General features: G+C 61.4%; 1 protein-coding gene across 5 annotated transcripts in view; it reads right to left on the bottom strand.

Annotated features, from left to right (window-relative positions):
- Nucleotides 1-599: 599 nt before the first annotated feature.
- Nucleotides 600-17,206, bottom strand: part of SRC (SRC proto-oncogene, non-receptor tyrosine kinase) — a 49,800-nt gene continuing 33,193 nt past the window's right edge. For 2 of the 5 annotated variants that reach the window (XM_023626533.2, XM_023626534.2), the window contains exons 6-16: nt 16,669-16,686; nt 11,427-11,459; nt 10,468-10,566; nt 10,192-10,295; nt 8,876-9,025; nt 7,337-7,492; nt 5,246-5,425; nt 4,277-4,353; nt 3,378-3,531; nt 3,097-3,228; nt 600-2,829 (exon numbers count right to left, since the gene is read on the bottom strand). In XM_023626533.2, coding sequence (XP_023482301.1) covers nt 2,621-2,829; nt 3,097-3,228; nt 3,378-3,531; nt 4,277-4,353; nt 5,246-5,425; nt 7,337-7,492; nt 8,876-9,025; nt 10,192-10,295; nt 10,468-10,566; nt 11,427-11,459; nt 16,669-16,686 — 1,312 coding nt within the window. In that variant the 3' untranslated portion in view covers nt 600-2,620. The remainder of the gene's footprint in view (nt 2,830-3,096; nt 3,229-3,377; nt 3,532-4,276; nt 4,354-5,245; nt 5,426-7,336; nt 7,493-8,875; nt 9,026-10,191; nt 10,296-10,467; nt 10,567-11,426; nt 11,460-16,668; nt 16,687-17,206) is intronic. The other 3 variants (XM_023626535.2, XM_070247855.1, XM_023626536.2) reach the window with 2 other exon arrangements.

Below are 17,206 nucleotides of genomic sequence, written 5' to 3'. Positions count from 1 at the left end.
GACTGGCCTAGGTGTGTGATCTGACGTAAAATAAATGTGTTCATGTAGACTGTTGCAAATGAACTTCCCAGGTCGTGTCCCTCGGTGGCAGAGAAGGGAGGAGAGGAAGGGTCTTTGGATTTTTCTCCAGAACGCCCAGGACTTCGGTTGACCCAGCTCCACCCCCCGCCAACCCCCCTGCCCAGCACCCCTGGGAGACACACAGATAGCAGGCACGCAGCCACAATCTGCCGTGAGCACATCCACAACTCCACACAGGCCTGCCAGCCCCACCCCGCCCCCAGAGTGTCCACGGCCACCAGATGTCCACCCAGGGCATCTGCGTCCTGAGCCGCTCACCCCCCGGGGAGTCCTGGTGCATCTCAGACACAAGCAAGGTTTCTGCCGGACGAGCTCACCCTGTGAACACAGGTGTAGATGTGCACACACAGCCACATTCCAGAGAGCCCGTCTCCAATCCGATTATGTCACCTCCTGGCCCGAAGCCTTCCGGCCACCAGTGCTGCCCCACAGGCCCCTCTGACCAGAGCCTGGCTTCTCACCGCCCCCCTTCGTGCTCTCAGGCACACGGCAGAGACTCAATAAACCAGCGGCCAAACTCCGAGGTCTGCTTGTGTTTAATCAGACAATATGCAAAGTATTTACAACCAATTCTGGATCCCCCCTCCCTCCCGAGCCTGGGCCATGGAATGCGGGACCCCCAGGCCCTGCCCAGAGCCGGGGGTCCCCTAGGCCTCTGCATAGTCATCTGAAATCTACAAAACACTGTTTTAAAAAAAAGGACAGTATCAGGACACCTTATACAAAGGGCCTTGGGCAGCTGGAAGGGGATATGAGAGCACGCTGGGGTGAGCGAGCCCAGATTCGACTGGGACGGACTGAAGACTTGGGTCATAAACACGCATGAAAGGAAAAGTGGAAATGTCATGGGCAGGCACCGCGTGGCCTCCTTCCCCGCTGGCAGGGCCTGGCTGGCTCGAGAACCCCTGGCAGCGGGGATGTTATTGCTATGATGGGGGACTGTGGTGAAATGTACAACGTGTCTGGGGGACAGAGCAGGGGGCATTTTTACATGTTAAATATGGACACACATGGAGGAACACACACGTGCACACACACACACACAGGGGCCCTTGGCAAGATGCCCACAAACTGTCAGCCGCTCCTTTTAAGACGGGCACACTGAGGCCCAGGGAGAAGCCACCACATACCCGAAGGCTGAACAGCAGAACCAGGGCCGGAATACAGTCTCCCGACGCCCAGGGCTGGGCTCAGCACGCGATGGCAGGCCACAGGGTCTGGACAGGAGCGGAGCCGCTGCAGAGGCCATGGCCTCATATGGAGGCAGATACTGCAGCCCAGAGAGGAAGCAGGGGCCGCCCGAGGTCACACAGCCAGTCCTGGTGCACGGCAGTGGACACGCTCACCCTCTGTCACCCTAGCCTAGGCACTCCTTGCCCTACTCATGAGTTAAAGGGTGCCAACTTGGGGAAGGAGCAGGGGCCAGGCGCTGAAAGGACACAAGACAAACTGGGGGAAGGGGGACCTGGGTTCCTTCCTGAGGCCAGAGCTAGGGTCTCCAACCACTTGGATCTTCTACTTTTGCTTGATTGCCTCCAGAGCCTGGGAGCTCACTCCCTTTCATGGCAGGCTAGCTCTAAAGGTCAAAAACCACACGCGTCCTGACTGCAGCCTGCCTCCTGACCCCTGCACCTTCACCCCTCATCCTGGCTCAGCCCACACGCGCCTCCACTCTCCCCTGACGACAGCCCCGTCTAGTGGGCAGTGGCCACATGACGCCGTCTGCTGTCTCTGATCCACCCTCAGGCCCCTTGTCCCTTGGGCTGCCCTAGTCTGTCCACGATGCCTCCAAGGACAATCTTGTTGGTTCCTGAGGAAGACAGAGGGAGCACCGGGTTCCAATCTCACTTCAACCCTGAACTGCTCTGTGGCCTTGAGCAAGTCACAGCCCCTCTCTGGACTCAGTTTCCCCGTAGGTCATAGGGGGACAAGGAATTGATGATCTCTAAGGGTCCCTCAGATCTAAGAAGGGCAGGGTTTGACGGGGGTGCCCACCCCACCCACCATCATCAAGTGAAGCCTGGCCTCAGGCTACCCAGCCCGGGAGCCACGGCAGAGGGGTCTGGACCCAGCAGCCTCCACCAAAAGGTGTTTCAGAAACGGACGGCAAGGGGCAGGATGGCCAGCAGGCCAGGGGCCCATCACTCCTCTTTGGAAAGGCTCTTCGGCCAGCTCTGGAGACAGCCCTGGGGTGGAAGAGGGAAGGAGCCGATGCGCGGAGCAGGGTGAGGCTGGAAAAAGGGCGCCCTAGCCCAGCCCTTTGTCCTAATTTCTCCTGCCGAGACGCACGGGGCTCCAGGAGGGCACAGGGAGGAGCCTGTGGGTGGAGCGGCAGCCGGCACGAAGTCACTGTGCCAGCCTCCAACACAGCCCTTGGGACCGCCCCAGGCCCAGGCCCTTCCACGCCACACAGTGGGGAGGGGCCTCGTCCCTGGCAACTCAGCCCCTCAGAGAGGAGCAACGGTGGGCAGGCAGAGGAAGGCAAGACCCCGGCCAGGGGCCGCCCGGCCCAGAGCAGTCTGGCCCTGCAGCCGGCTCCCTATAGGTTCTCCCCGGGCTGGTACTGGGGCTCAGTGGATGTGAAGTAGTCCTCCAAGAAGGCCTGCAGGTACTCGAAGGTGGGCCGCTCCTCCGGCTCCTTCCGCCAGCACTGGCACATGAGGTCGTGCAGGGACTCGGGACACTCGGGCGGGCAGGGCATGCGGTAGCCCCGCTCCACTTGGTCCAGGACCTCTCTGTTGACCATCCCTGCGGGCAGAGGGAGGATGAGGAGGCGGGCTCGGGGGAGCGCAGCGGCGGGGAGGAAGTGGATGGGGACCACAAAGGGTTTCCTGCCTAGGACACAGTGGGTATGACCTTGGGTAAGTCCCCTCCCCAAGGCTGGGAGCCCCGACCAGAGAGAGCATAAGATCAGATGCTGGGTAAACTGAGGCCCAGGAGGGGGTGTGGTTTTCCCAAGGTGACCAGGGCGGAGGGGTTCCAAGACCAAAGATAGGCTGCGGGAAGCCCTCTCACCAGGGTAGGGCACCCGTCCCTTTGTCGTGAGCTCTGTCAGCAGGATCCCAAAGGACCACACATCCGACTTGATGGTGAAGCGGCCGTAGAGGGCAGCTTCTGGAGCCGTCCACTTGATGGGGAATTTGGCACCTGCAGGAGTGACGAAGGTCAGGGAAGCCTCAGCAGCATGTCACAACTGCACCATTCTCTCCCCCACCTGACAGATGAGGAAACTGAGGCTCAGGGAAGGGGTGTGACTTCCTCGACAGGCCGTACCACCTCGCCTGGGCCCTGCCCACCTTGCCGGGCCGTGTACTCGTTGTCCTCGATGAGCCGAGCCAGCCCGAAGTCGGCCACCTTGCACACGAGGTTCTCTCCGACCAGGATGTTGGCAGCACGGAGGTCCCGGTGCACGTAGTTCATTCGCTCCACGTACGCCATGCCGGAGGCGATCTACGGGCAGAATCCCAGGAGCCTGGCTCAGGGGCCACCTCACGCCCTTCCCAGGTCACAGGGTACGTGCCCAGGGATGGAGGCATCCCCAGGGTGGAGGCCCAACCAAACGCCCTGCCCTCCCCATTTCATCAGGCAAGTGACATCAGTTTACAATAAACGCTGTTGGCATAAAAAGCAGGGCCAGTGCCCAGCAGGAGGCGGATGCAGGGCAAAGGGGAGGCACAAGACAAGATGCAGCCAGGGAAGTGGGGTGACCAGGAAAAAGAGGCCCCAGATGCCCCACAGACAGAGGAGTGCCAGGTCCCGCCTGCTGTCCTGAGTCCCCTCTCTGAGCCTCAGTTTTCTAGTCCCTCAAATGGGAATAATGGCCATCCCTACCTTCCCTGATTGTGATAAGGATTAAATTAAAAAATGGTTTTTGAGCATCACCTACAGCAAGCAAGCACTGATACATGTTTGCTGAATGACTGAATGACCTTCACAGAGAAGAAAACTGAGGCCTGAGGTCGGGCCCACAGTCAGTCAGTGATTCCTGATGCCCAGGTAAGGGCTCTCTCCTCTGCCCAGAACTACCAGTCACAGCACCTGTCAGTGGTCTCAGTAATACATGTGGCGAGATCAGCGAGTGTGGGGGCAATCAAGGCTAGCTTCCTGGAGGGGGCACTCGAGGCCAGAACTGGCTGAGCCAAGTGGGTCTGGGTGCTCAAGGGCCAAGGGTGGGAGGCGGGAGGGGCTGACTCACCTGAGCAGCCATGTCCACCAGCTGAGGCAGCCGCAGGTACTTGCCCGTCTCCCCCTTGAGAAAGTCCAGCAAACTCCCTGGGCAGAGAGAAAGCAGCTGTGGCCCCGGCCCTGGCCTCCCCACGCCAGGACGCCATGACTCCCAGATCCTGTCCGCCTGGGCTGGCCCGGCTTTAACAGGCACAGCAGATTTCACATAAACGCATCTTGGAATAAAGTCGCTGAGCATTTGTCATTCCAAAGGCGAGCGGGATGGGAAAGAACCAGACGCCCACCTCCAGGTGAACAAACTGTGGTCCATCCACACAGGGGAATACTACTCAGCAGTGAAAAAGGAATGAGCTATCGATACAGCAACACCAAGGAGAACCTCGGAGGTAAGGGTTACATACACAAAGTTCTAGAACAAACAAATCACGGTGACAGGCAGCACCTCAGCAGCTGCAGGGGTTGGGGACTGGAGGGCACTGTCTGCAAAGTGGAACGAGGGAGCTTTCGGGGGTCATGGAGATCTCCTAGCTCTTAATTGTGGTAAGAGATACACAGAGTACCCACTTGTAAAAACTCACTGAACTGGATACTTAAAATGGGTGTATTTTATCAGAGGTAAATTACACATCCCAAAAGTGGAATTTAGAAAAATAATTAATTTAAAAATTAAGTAAAGGTCAAGCCAGGGACTTGACTCAGATGTGGCTGAGCTCAGAGGGTTGGGGGAGTTCTCCTCCCAGCCCCAGAGTGGCCAACGGCCCAGCAAATTGGGGGAGACAAGACGCCTTGTGGGAAACCGTTGAAAGCAAAATGAAACGAGAAAGGCACCCTTGGGTCTAACTTCCCAGGGACATGAGAAGCTGGTTCCATTCTATTCCATTTCAGAGACGGATATTCTAGATCTGGCGGGAAGGGAAGCCGCCCCCCGCCCTGCCACGAGCGCCTGACCCGGAGCGTCCGTGGCGCGGCCCGGCCTCACCCTTGCTCATGTACTCCGTGACGATATAGATGGGCTCCTCCGACACCACCGCGTACAGCTGCACCAGCTTCTCGTGCCGCAGCTTCTTCATGACCTGGGCCTCCTGCAGGAAGGCCTCTGGGGACATCGTGCCCGGCTTGAGGGTTTTGATGGCCACCCTGGTGGTGCCGTTCCAGGTCCCTGTGTGGGGAGGGGCACAGGCTGCCTCAGGGGAGGCCCCCCATGCCCATCCCACAGGGACCCGGGATCTGCCCGCCCGGCCACCACTTCCAGCTCTGGCCTCCCCGGCCGTGTGACAAGCCCAGCCAAGGCCAAGGCCCTTTCTGAGCCTCAGCATCCCCATCTGTAAAATGGGCACAATGACAGGACGCTCCTCACAGGGCTGTTCCCAGGACTCAATGAGTCTCGGACACATGCTCAGGAAACAGTGGCTGTCCTTAGGACTGTGATCATTAGCAATGTCCCAAACAGCAGCATGTTCGCCTGAGGTGGGAGACCATGCTTCTAACTCAGCCGCTCCCTCCTGGATGATCATGTCCCTTCTGGGCAGCTCGTCAAAGGTGCACAGGGTCAGCAGATGAACGGAGTCCGGACGAGGCAGAATGAGGCCACGAGAACAAGAGGCCAGCGGAGCCGCACTCCCCAAAGTCAGGCCTCACGCTAACAGGAGGGCGCGGGGGTCAGACCGCGGGTGCGGCTCGCCTCCGCCTCGGCCTCCACCCGCAGAGGCCGTGGGTGGGTCAGCTCCCCACTCTGAGCCCCAGTTCTCTCAGCTGGAAAACAGAGATGCTGTAGTGTCTACCTGGCGGGCTGTTTGGGGGTTAAAGGAGATTTTAGCCACCGGGCCCAGCCTGCTGTGAGGGCTCAGCGAATAAAAGCTGCCGCTGTCATTTTATCATCATCTGGGTTTTCATCGTGAGGCCTTGGGGGGAGCCGTGTTCCAGTCCCGTGAGTTTACTCCAAGTTCTTGTCCCAGCTGGGCCTGAAGCTCCTGTGACAAGTGGCCTCGGCCCATCCCCCTCCCAGTCCCTGGGCCTCAGTTGGGGGCTGCAGCGCAGGCTGTCTCTGGCCCTCCTAGCACCTGGCACCTGGGAGTCCACCCGGAGCACCCAGGAGGGAGTGAGGACCTCCCCCATGGACACGCCCACACACCCGAGCCAGGAGTGAGTTTTGCAGCCACCAGAGCGGCCAATGCCGTGGATTTACCCAGGTTTTGCTCACGTTCTCATGGTGTGTCTGTGCCTGGGAGCTGGCTTCTCATCCCTCTCCTCAGCCCCAAGCCAGCACGTCCCTTTCCTGACGTGGCCTGACCTCCGGACTCCAGGCCTCTGCCCCTGCAGTGCCCTCCACCCAGGAACCCTCCCCACTCTCCTCCGTCGTCTCCTCCCGATGGAAGGAAAGTAGAAACAGTGAGGCCGCATGAAGACTGCCTTCACTCGGTGAAACGAGTGAAGAGGCCTTGAAAAAGCACCCCCATCGCCCGCTGAAGCCACAGGCTGACGGCTGTCACCCCACCTCCCTGATTCCTCTGTGGCAGCAGAAGCCTGTCAGCAGACGGTGCCTGGGCTTGTCGGGGCTGCCTGCTGTCCATTTCTCCCGGGTTAACAGGCCTGGACCCGCCAGACCCGGCGCCTCCTACACTCCCCCTGAGAGCTCAGGCTTCTCCTGCCGTGGCCAGGAGCCAACGTGTACACACACCTGGGTCAGTATTCTCTCTCAACTCCACGGGGGCCCTATTATCATCAGCCCCATTTTATATTTGGGAAGATCGAGGCTCAGAGTGAAGCCCCTGGCCCAGACCACACGGCCAGTTGGTGGGGAGCGGCGATGCCCAGTCCCAGGGAGCTCTTGGTAAACAGGTACCATGCTCTGCAGGGCATGGGGGGCCACACCTCAGCCTGGTGCCAGCCACCCCTGGGGAGCTCCGCGTTTAAAACAGCTCCCACTGTTCAGCAGAGGTGACGAGCAGGGGACCGATGGGGGTTTGAGCTGCCACATGGGATGGACATCAGCCTGGTTCTCAGGTGGGGTCACCAAAGTCCCGCCAGAGGGACCGTGGTCTCCTCTGAGGGGGCGGGAGCAAGGCCTTACCCATCCACACCTCTCCGAAGCAGCCCTGGCCCAGCTTGACCTCCAGCCGCAGCGACTCCCGGGGGATCTCCCAGGCGTCCTTGGCCAGGCCCTGAGTCTGTGGCTTGGACGTGGGGCACACGGTGGTGAGGCGGTGACACAGGCCGTCAGCGTGTTCTGAAGACAGAGACGGGGGGTGGAGGACAAGCAGGGCATCCGCCCTGGGGCCTCCCTATCCCACGGGGGTACGTGTGTGTGTGTGGGTGGGTGGGTGTGTAGACCCACACATTGTATGCACACAGCCTTAGGAGACAAACAGGATGCCCTCGAGGCCAGGCGTTCACACCTCTGTGTGCACACCCTCACCTCCACACAGGCCCACACTGCCTCATGCATCTGCTCCCTGAGTCATTCATTCATCACCCTTGAAGGGCTGGCCACCCAGACAGGTGCCAGGGACCCAGTGGGGGACAAGTTCAGTGGAACCCTGCCCTCAGGAAACTCACAGCTGGTGGGGAGCCCAGCCTCCCTTAATCACCTCCCAGGACCACGAGTGTGACGGAGGAGGGCTGTGCATACAATAGCAGGTGGGAGGCATGGAGTCCTGGAAGGCTTCCCACAGGAAGTGGTACCCAGGCTTGGATCTGGCTGACTAGGGAACAGCCCTCCAGGGAGGGGCACACAGCCTCATGCATGTGCAAAGGCCCTGAGAGAGGAACAAGCCACAGGGGTGGAGGAACTCAAAGGAGGCCAGGGGGGCTACAGGAGAGTGAATGGGAGAAGGGGGCCCAGGTAAGGCAGGGAGGCCAGAAGAATTAGACACCCAAGGCCTTGGAGGCCACATGGGGGTCTTTATCCTAAGATTCCAAGGTCTCCCTGGAGGGTTTTGATCTGGGGGAACAGGGCTCAGAACGGACCCTACAGTGGTCGCCAAGGGGACAGAGAGGGTGCCAGATCCTAGAGGGAGTTGGGAGGCCCCGCTGACAGAGGAGGAGGAGGAGTGGGTGGGGAGGAGCATGCGGACACACGGCCGGTGACACTTCGGTCCACTGGGCAGCCCCGGACATCTGGACAGATTGCCACACGATCGCACACGTGTGAGCGCCCTGCCCTGCGGCACGAGCCCCGAGCCCCTACTCCCTCTGCCTGCTGCTCCCTCTCCCTCGCTCTGCGCTCTGTGCTGCAATGGATCTAGCCGCCCCCTCCTCTTCTCCGAGGAACCGGTTCAGACCGGTCCTAGGGCTGCAGAGACAGACGACATCAGCCTATGCCCCCTCCCTTCCCTGCTCGCTCCTCCAGGCAGCCCCCTCCTGGCCAGCCAGCTGCAGAGGAGGAGAGAGGAGGGAGGAAAGGAGAGGAAAAAGTGGGGGGGAGCAGGAGCAGCATGTCGTCAGGATAACAGAAGCCCCAGCCCCTGTTGGCCCTGAAGCCGCCTCCCCAAGGTCTGCAGCTGAGGGTGAGCCCCTCACGCCCCCTCAGAGGGCCCAGCCCCAGGCCCACGGCAGCCCGCTCTGCCCTGCAGCCAGCAGTGCCCCGCCTCGCCCGCCGCGCCGCGCTCACTGGAGTAGTAGGCCACCAGCTGCTGCAGGCTGTTGAACTGGGTGCGGGAGGTGATGTAGAAGCCGCCGCTGTCCAGCTTGCGGATCTTGTAATGCTTCACGTTGAGGCCCTTGGCGTTGTCAAAGTCGGACACGGAGAGGCAGTAGGCGCCTGCAGGGCAGCCAGAGAGAAGCGTGACCACCATGCCCCTCACCCCCCCGCCACGTAGTTCTGTGCCCGCCCAACTCAGCAGGGAGGGAGGCCAGGCCGCGGCCCCCACAGCCAGGTCTGGCCCACCCTGTCTCTGAGCACCCGGCTCAAGGCAGCCACTGGGGCAGGGCCAAGCGAGCAAAGGGGCACCTGATAGAAAGCCTCGCCGTGGACCCTTGGCCCCAGCAAGAGCACCAACGCGTGAGTGTGTATCCCAACTGTGTGACCTAGACAAGTTGCTTGCCCTCTCTGGGCCTCAGTTTCCTCCTCTGCACAATGGGGCTACTCTCAGGGCTGCTGGGAAGATTCAATGAGACCACATATAAGAGGGCCTGGCACACAGTAGGTGCTCAATTAATGAGACCCAGAGAGGGAAAGCAGATAGCCTCAGGTCATTCAGCAAGTCAGGCACAGAGCTGGACTTGAACCCACACCTGGGTCTCCAAAGCCCACAGTGGGCAACCAGGACTTACTGCCAATGGCCCAGGCCATAAGCATGTAGAAGCCACAGGCCTGAGCCAGAGCCAAGCTGACCACGTGTGCACACATGCAGGCACGCGCTCATACAGGCCCCCAGGTGCGAAGACAAACCCGTAGTAATTCACTCCCACGCAGCAACACACAGACCATCCCACTCCCACGTGCACATGTGCTGGACCCACACGCGGCGCACGGCCACACGGCCACTCATCAACGCACATGCATGACATGGATGCTCTGCTCTCCCATCTCCCGCTGAGCCCCAGGCCCACGGGCAGCAGCCCAGCTTCGTTGCCATGGTGATGGGGCACCTGCAACCCACTTGCAGAGGGACTGGAGAGACGGGGCGGTCTGCGTTCCCCGGCCGAGGAGAGGGACAAGTGCCAGGACCATGGGTGAACCCCATTCCTCACCTGAGGAACCTGAGGCCACAGTGGCTAAGCGTCATCTTTGGCTGCACCTCTGGCCACCCCAGATAACTCAGTGTTCCTCAAATGCACCTCCTTGCCTTTGATCCTGCCGTTTTCTCCACCTGGAAGGCTCTTCCCACCCCACTCCATATACCAAACTCCTACACGTTCTACAACACCCAGCTCCAACCACCCACAAAAGACCCAGTTCCCACTGGCCAGCAGGAGCATTCATACCTTTTGTGGTCTCGCTTTCTCGCACTAGGAAGGTCCCTCTCGGGTTCTCCACGTTGAGCAGTAACCGCTCTGACTCCCGTCTGGTGATCTTGCCAAAGTACCACCTGGGGCAGGAGGGCGGAGGGCGGTGTTGGCGGCCCAGGGTCCCGCCCACCCACAGCACCTCTCCCTGGGACGTGGCTGGGGCCCCGGGCAGCCAGACCACCCACTCCAGCCCAGGCGGGATGATCTGAACCGGCAGGGGCAGCGAGCAGGCAGACGCCAGTCAATACTCACTCCTCGGCCTGGATGGAGTCGGAGGGCGCCACATAGTTGCTGGGTATGTAGCCCGTCTGTCCCGTGCTGAGCGAGTGGGCGAGCCACCAGTCTCCCTCTCTGAGCAGGGGGAGAGGAAGGGAGCAAAGGAGAAGGGAGCCGTCAGTGGTGCCTGGTGCCTGCCGTCTTCACGGGTGCTGTGCTGGGGGCCCTCGAGGCCAAGGGAGGCGCAGGGAGCAGTGGGACCAGCTTGAGTTCTCGCAGCCTGCCAGGCCGAGCTTCCTCTCCCCGGCCCCCAGAAGCCTCTTGGCCAAAGCTGACTCAGACAGGCTTTGTCCAGGACTGACCTGGGTCAGCCTAAGGCCCGAACCCACAGGGGCAGAGTCCTGGGACAGGAAGTGACCCAGGCCCCTTCAGATAGACCACGCCATCTCAAGATGCCAACAGCTGCCTTGAGAGTGAGGGAGGAAGCTCCCTGTCTCTGGGAGCAAGCAAGTTGTAAAAGGAGAGAAGATTCCTGCCTGATTTGGATGTCAAATCAGACCTTCAAAGCCTCCCCAAGCCCTGAGATTTGGAAGCCTGGCCCTGGGCACTGGCAAGACCTGGGTGGAGGCGGGGGTGGCCCCTTTGGAGCTTGGTGATAATCCAGGCGCCGACCTTGCAAACCAGGGCAATGCCCGCCTTTGTCACAAATCACAGGTCACACCTAAAGGGCTCCTTGGCTGAAAATTCAGGCCTCCTCCTGCAGCCTACCCATCTACAGGGGAAACTGAGGCCAGAGGGGGCTGGGACTTGCCCAGAGTCACACAGAGTCATGTCAGAGGATGGCTGAGGGGGCAGAGCCCCCGTGCCCAGGGCACTTCAACACCTACTGCCCCGAGAGGAGGAGGAGGAAGAGGAGGAGATGGGACAGGGGCAGGAGGAGCCCCCCACACGGTCGGGTCCCCTGGGCCTGGGTGGGCGTGGGGAGGGGCAAGTACCTTTGCAGCCATCTGAATGTGAACCAGGTCTGGCTGGAGCGGGGGTCCAGAGACACAGAGGAGGGAGGAGAGAGCGAGAGCCCGACAGGAAAGAAGAGGCAGAGAGGGGGGTGGTGAGAGAGAGAGGCAGAGAGAGCGAGGCGGGGAGAGCCAGGCCGTGCTGGGGCCGGGGACCAGGCAGGGCAGCCACAGGGGCCTCACATCCAAAGCAACCATAGGGGATGGGGAGAGGGACCCTGGGAAGGAGGGAGGGAGGCCCACGGAACGACTGCCTGGGAAATCGGTCCAGCCCCTCCCACCCCACTGTGCAGATGGGAAGACAGAGGCTCGTTCAAGGTCACGCAGCCAGGCCCAGGCTCCCGGCCCCCAGAGAAGCAGGGTGGGCTCCCCGCCTCCCGGTCGCCAGGGCTCAGGGAGAGAAAGGCCCTTGTCCACGGTCACACAGCCTGCACTGGAACCCAGATCCCGGGCTCCTGTTCTTCTGAGTGGCCCCTCACCCATATTCTTCAGCCCACTTTGAAGATGGAAAAGTTGAGGCCAGGAGAGAGTGGGGCTGGGGGAGCTCTCCAAGGACCGGTCAGAGTACAGGCGAGCACCCAGACCCGGGGGCTCAGCCGGGTGGGCCCGGGGCCCTTCCGGATGGAGTGAGGCGAAGGGAGCAAGATGGGCCGTGTGGCTGACTGGGCCTTGCGATGGCTGCACGCACGCTGGACAGGGGCCCAGCTGACCCAGTTCACACGGGGGCTCTGCGGGAGAGGGAGGGCCCTGGAGTAAGGGGGCAAGGCCCACCGCAAGGAGAGAAGCCCTGGGTTGCCCAGGACCTCCATCTGCCTTGCTGTTGTGCATCTAGCTGGAGATGTCCACACTTATCTGTCCCATTTCACCCTCAAGGCCACCTCGCAAAGAACACAGGCAGGCCTCAGCCCCTAGATAAAGAAACTGTGGCTCAGAGATGTCTAGGGACCAGCCCAAGGACACACAGCACCCAGGCTGGGGTAACCCAGCACTTTCTTTGTAGAGTTGGGGAAACTGAGGCACAGAGAGAGGCAGACTTGCCCAAGCTACAAAGCAATGACTCAGGTCACAGGGACCAACTGAGAACTTCCAGTCCAAAGCTTTCATTTCACCAGTGAGGAAAATAAGGCACAGAGAAGGGCAGTGATTTGCCCAAAGCCACACAGAGAATCAATGGCAGAGCAAGAGTGAAAACAGGGCCTCTGAGTGCCCACAGCCAGATGCAGCAGGCCTCCTGCACCCCCGCAGCCTGCCCAGGGCACTGAGAGGCCCAGAGATCCTCGGGGAAGATGGAGGAGGAGGCAGGAGAGCTGAGGTCGGGGGCTGGATTGAGGTCTAAGTCAGAGGCTAGCAAATGAGGCAGAATGACAAAGCCAGAGTCTGCAGGCTGGCCGGCCGCTGGGAAGCCCCCAGCCGCATGCGCACGCTCCGAGCGCAGAGCGCAGGGCCAGCAGGAGCAGGGCTGGAGGCCAGCCACACAGCACCCCCGAGGCAAGGGGGCTGGGCTCTGCGACACCACCCGACATAGGCCAGCAGGGGCGCCAGCTCCGCCAGCAGCCCGTGTGAGTCTGGTCTGGGGGTTCGACTTCACAGGGAGGAGGGGTGCCACCATCTCACTAAAGGGTCCGAGGCCCAGCCTGGCCCAGCCTCGCCTGGCCCCAGCTCCAGAGACCCTGAGAGCCTGAGCGCCAGAGTCAGACCGCCCTGGGCGCCATCCCAGCTCACCACGTGCAGGTGCATGACCGGGGCGCTGCCTCAGTTTCCTCATTTGTAGGATGGGGAGACTCATGCCTCCCTCGGAGGATGTGAAACACCAGCACGGGCCTGGCGCACAGTAGGTGCTCATGTGCATGAGCTGTTAGTATCTTGATTTGGCTAAAAAAAGAAAAACAATTAAATCTGTATCTCTAGGGTGCCCCTCCCCACTCTCCAAAATGTTCATAAAAGCCAAAGCAGCTCAGTCTCCAATAAGGATTTGCTGTGTGACCTTGGGCAAGGACCCTACCCTCTCTGAGTCTTAGTTTCCTCATCTATAAGAAGGAGATAACATTCACAGACTCTCCCTTGCAGGCAGTGTGTAAACCAGTCAGCATCAAGCTGGCATCAGGTAAGCTAATTACTGTGATTAGCATCTGAGCCTCAGTTTGCCCACCTGTGAAATGGAGCCATCAGGCCCCATTTTCCCACGTCAATGGTCTGGGAGGCTCACACCTGCCTCGGATGGCTGAGCTGGCTCTGCCAAGGACAGGGACTTCACCCTCATGAGGCATTCCACAGCTTCCCAGATCAGTCCAGTGCGGCAGGGACACCAGCCCGAGCCCAGTGTCGGAAGGAACAGACGCATTAAGCTACCTGGTTCAGCAGATTTACTGCATCTGGCACCTTCCCTCAGGCCTGGTCCCCATCAGTTGGGCAGGAAGAAGGGCAGGAAGGGAATCACACACATTCCTGCCCGACCCCCGCCTGCCCCCGTGCGGCCAGAGGAGAAAGCACTGGACCAGGAGTCCCCGAGCTACGAGTTTCCATCCCAGCTCCTTTCACCAGCTGTGCGACCTTAGGCTACTGACTGCACCTCTCTGAGCCCCACAAGCCTCTTTTCAGAGCCTAATCCTTGCGCCAGCCAAGCTGGGATGTGGATGGTGGTGTGGCAGCTTCGGCACCTGGCAAGCCAGGCCAGATGGGGGAAGATTTCACTCACTGGGGCTGCTGGGACGAGTCAGAGGAGCATGCTGGGGATGGCAGGCGGGGGGGACAGCGGGCACAGCCCAGGCGGTCAGTCTGAGCCCTGAGGCCTAGGCACATGGCGGTGGGGGGAAGGCAGGCGGAGGGAGGCCAGGGCGGGCCAGGTGAGGAGGGCGGGGAGTGGGACTGGAGCCCCCAGGGCAAGGGGGCAGAGATCAGCCCTGCCTCTGGAGAGCTTCCCCAGAGAAGCTACTGGAATCCGGGCGGGAGGGCGGGGCAGTTCAGGAAGCAGCCCAGAGTCAGACCCAGAGGTTTCCGGCTCCTGGAGACTCCAGCGCCAGGGCAGGCGGCTCAGGGCAGTCGGACGTCCCAGCCCAGTGGCTTCCTCGGACCCAGGACCTCGCAGCCCCCAGGATTCTAGGACCCACGGCCATCTGGCATGAAGCTCCGGGGAGCAGGGTCTCCAGGGCGGCCACTGTGAGGGCCCCAACCCAGCGGAACCCCGACGAGAGACGGGCTCATCCTTAAACTCCCCAGCTCCCCGGACCCCCGGCCCAGCCCCAGGCTAGACTCAGAAAGTCCCTCCCTCCTATGGGGGGTAAACAACAACGGGCCCTGAGCAATGCAGGTGGGCCCTGGGCGAGGTGTGAGACCTGAGCATCTCAAATTTAGGGGGCCTCCCTGCCAGTAAGCGTCCCCATCTCTCTGTCCCTCCTCTAAGGCCAGCCCCCAACCCCACCACCACTGACGCCTCAGGCAAAGGAGCAGCTGAGGTTGCGATGTGGGGAGGGCTCCCATCCACCCCCTCCACTCAGGGGCCTCCTGCCACCCAAGGGTTTCCGGGACGGGACTCCATCCCCTGCTGCCCTCGGGCAGCCCCAGGCCTGGCCAGACACGCCCTGCCCAGCCTGGAAGGCGGGAAGAAGGAAGGGAAGGAGCCGGACAAGAGAGGGAATGAGGGCTGCCCTCCGACTGGGTAAACGGGGCAGAATCGATGTTTCCTCCCGCCAGGCCTTTGCTCCAGCTGGAACCCCAGCCAGAGACGCCCTTCCCACCGTGGCTGGTGGACATTCCCCACACCTCCAGCCTCCAGCCCCCTGCACCCTCCCCTCCTCCTGGCTCCTGTGCACTCCGCTGAACCCCTCCCACAAGGGCCCTGGGTCTGGGCCTGCCTGCTCTTCCCAGCTCTGCCACCCCTAGCTGTGTGACCTCGAGGAAGTCATTTCACCTCTCTGGGCCTCAGTTTCCTCACCTGTAAAATGGAGCAAGTGAGCGTTTGCATTTCCCGAGGCTGTGGGGATGCCCCTCGCAGCTCTCAGCACAGACCGGGCGCACACAGAGCACCGCAAACGGTGGCTGTCATTACTGTTCACGCACCGCGTGCACCAGCGCCAGCTGGGCATCCCTCCCCCACCCCCCGCCGTGCTGAGCAACAGGGGATATGGGCACCCAGAAACGTGGCAGACCCGAGAGGTGCCCTCAGGGGGCTCCCAGTTTGGGGGAGGCAGATGCCAACAGCTGGAACCTTAAGAGAACCAGAGGGGCACTGGGACTGGACACACGGGGCGGAAAGTTGGGAAAGCCCCTCCCTCAGGGAGAGCAGCTTAAGGGAGGGAGAGAGCCGCTGCCCAAGCTCCAATGCTGGCGTTGCTACTTGGTAGCTGTGTGACCTTGGGCAAGGGCCTTCACATCTCTGAGCCTCAGTTTCTTCATTTGCAAAATGGAGATAGCTCCTCCCCCATTACCACAGCCCTGGCCGGATTGCAGCTCAGTAAATACAAGGAAACTCTTTTTCCTTTTGCCTCACAAAGAAGGCAGTCCTGAGCCGGATCTTGAGGGATGAATAGGAGTCTGCCAGGCAGAGATGGGAGAAAGGGCGTTTCAGGCAGAGGGAACAGCATGCATGAGGGCAGTGCGGCATGAGCAAGCAAGACACCCTCAGAGAAGGTGGAGATGTCCCACCTCCCCAGCCAGGCCTCCAAGGACACTCAGGGATCAAGTCTACTCTCCCCTCTAGAATCTTCCTGCCCTTCCAAGCCGCCCAGCTGTGAGAGATTGCCTTCCCCCACCTCCACCTGCACGTGACTTTACTGTTCCTCCTTCAGGGACCTGCTGGAACCTTCTGGTCCCTGTGGTCACCACCGGAGGGAGGCACACAGCAGAGGCCACGCCTGAGCTGACCCTGGCCCCACTCGGCTCCAGGAGGGCAGGGACAAGGTCACCTCCCCCCAGGCCTCGGCAGGCCCAGCCCCGGACCGTGCATGCAGCTGGCACTCAGTGTGGTCTGAGGGGTCAGGACGGGGAGGGGAGGGGTGGGGAGGCGGTGACGGAGAGTGAAAGGGGCAATGGGAGGACCCTCCCCATTCTCGGCCTGGGGTTATGTCGGGACTAGGGTGGGGGACACAAGCTGGGGAAGCTGGAGGGGTGCAGCCGAGGGAGCCAGTGAGCACAGACAGGGATGCGGCCGTGAGAGCACATGCAGACAGCAGCCCACCCCCACCAGCCAAGTGCCCCCCAGCCCGCCGCCCATGAAGTGTGTACACACCTGACATCCACCTTCCTCCTAAGGGCCAGCGAGAGAGAAGCAGAGAGAGGGAGAAGCTGAGAGGGCTGGAGGGAGCAAGCAGGGCCAGGACTGGGGGAGAGGGTCCCTGAGGCCAGGGTCGGGGGACAGCAACTGCCACCCAAGGAGGAACACGCAGGAGCAGAGCCCTGCCCCGCCCTGTCAGAGCTCCTGCCAGAACGAACCCCAGCCCACGCCCAGGACAGGCAGTGTACCCCAACCCCGCTGCACCCCTGGCAGGGAGAGAAGAGGAGGGGAGAGGGGGGTAAGGACCCCACTCCACGGCTGGAGCCCCACCCACCCTCACAGCCTCATTCCCCCTGCTCCTCTGTCCACAGGGGCCCAGAGCCTGGCAGGCCCCCCACCCCAGGCCAGCTTCCCTCTACGATGCCCCACTGCAAGGCTGGAGTCCCTGGAGGTGAACCAGACGTCCAGCAGGGCGCCCTGCCCTCCACACCCTCTCCCGCCCTCTCGTCCCCATGCCCCATCCTGCCCCCTGTCACGCACGGTGCCCAATGTG

The sequence above is a fragment of the Equus caballus genome, chromosome 22 (assembly GCF_041296265.1).
Source record: "Equus caballus isolate H_3958 breed thoroughbred chromosome 22, TB-T2T, whole genome shotgun sequence".
Taxonomy (NCBI): domain Eukaryota; kingdom Metazoa; phylum Chordata; class Mammalia; order Perissodactyla; family Equidae; genus Equus; species Equus caballus.
This window is presented reverse-complemented; position numbering and strand designations above follow the sequence as displayed.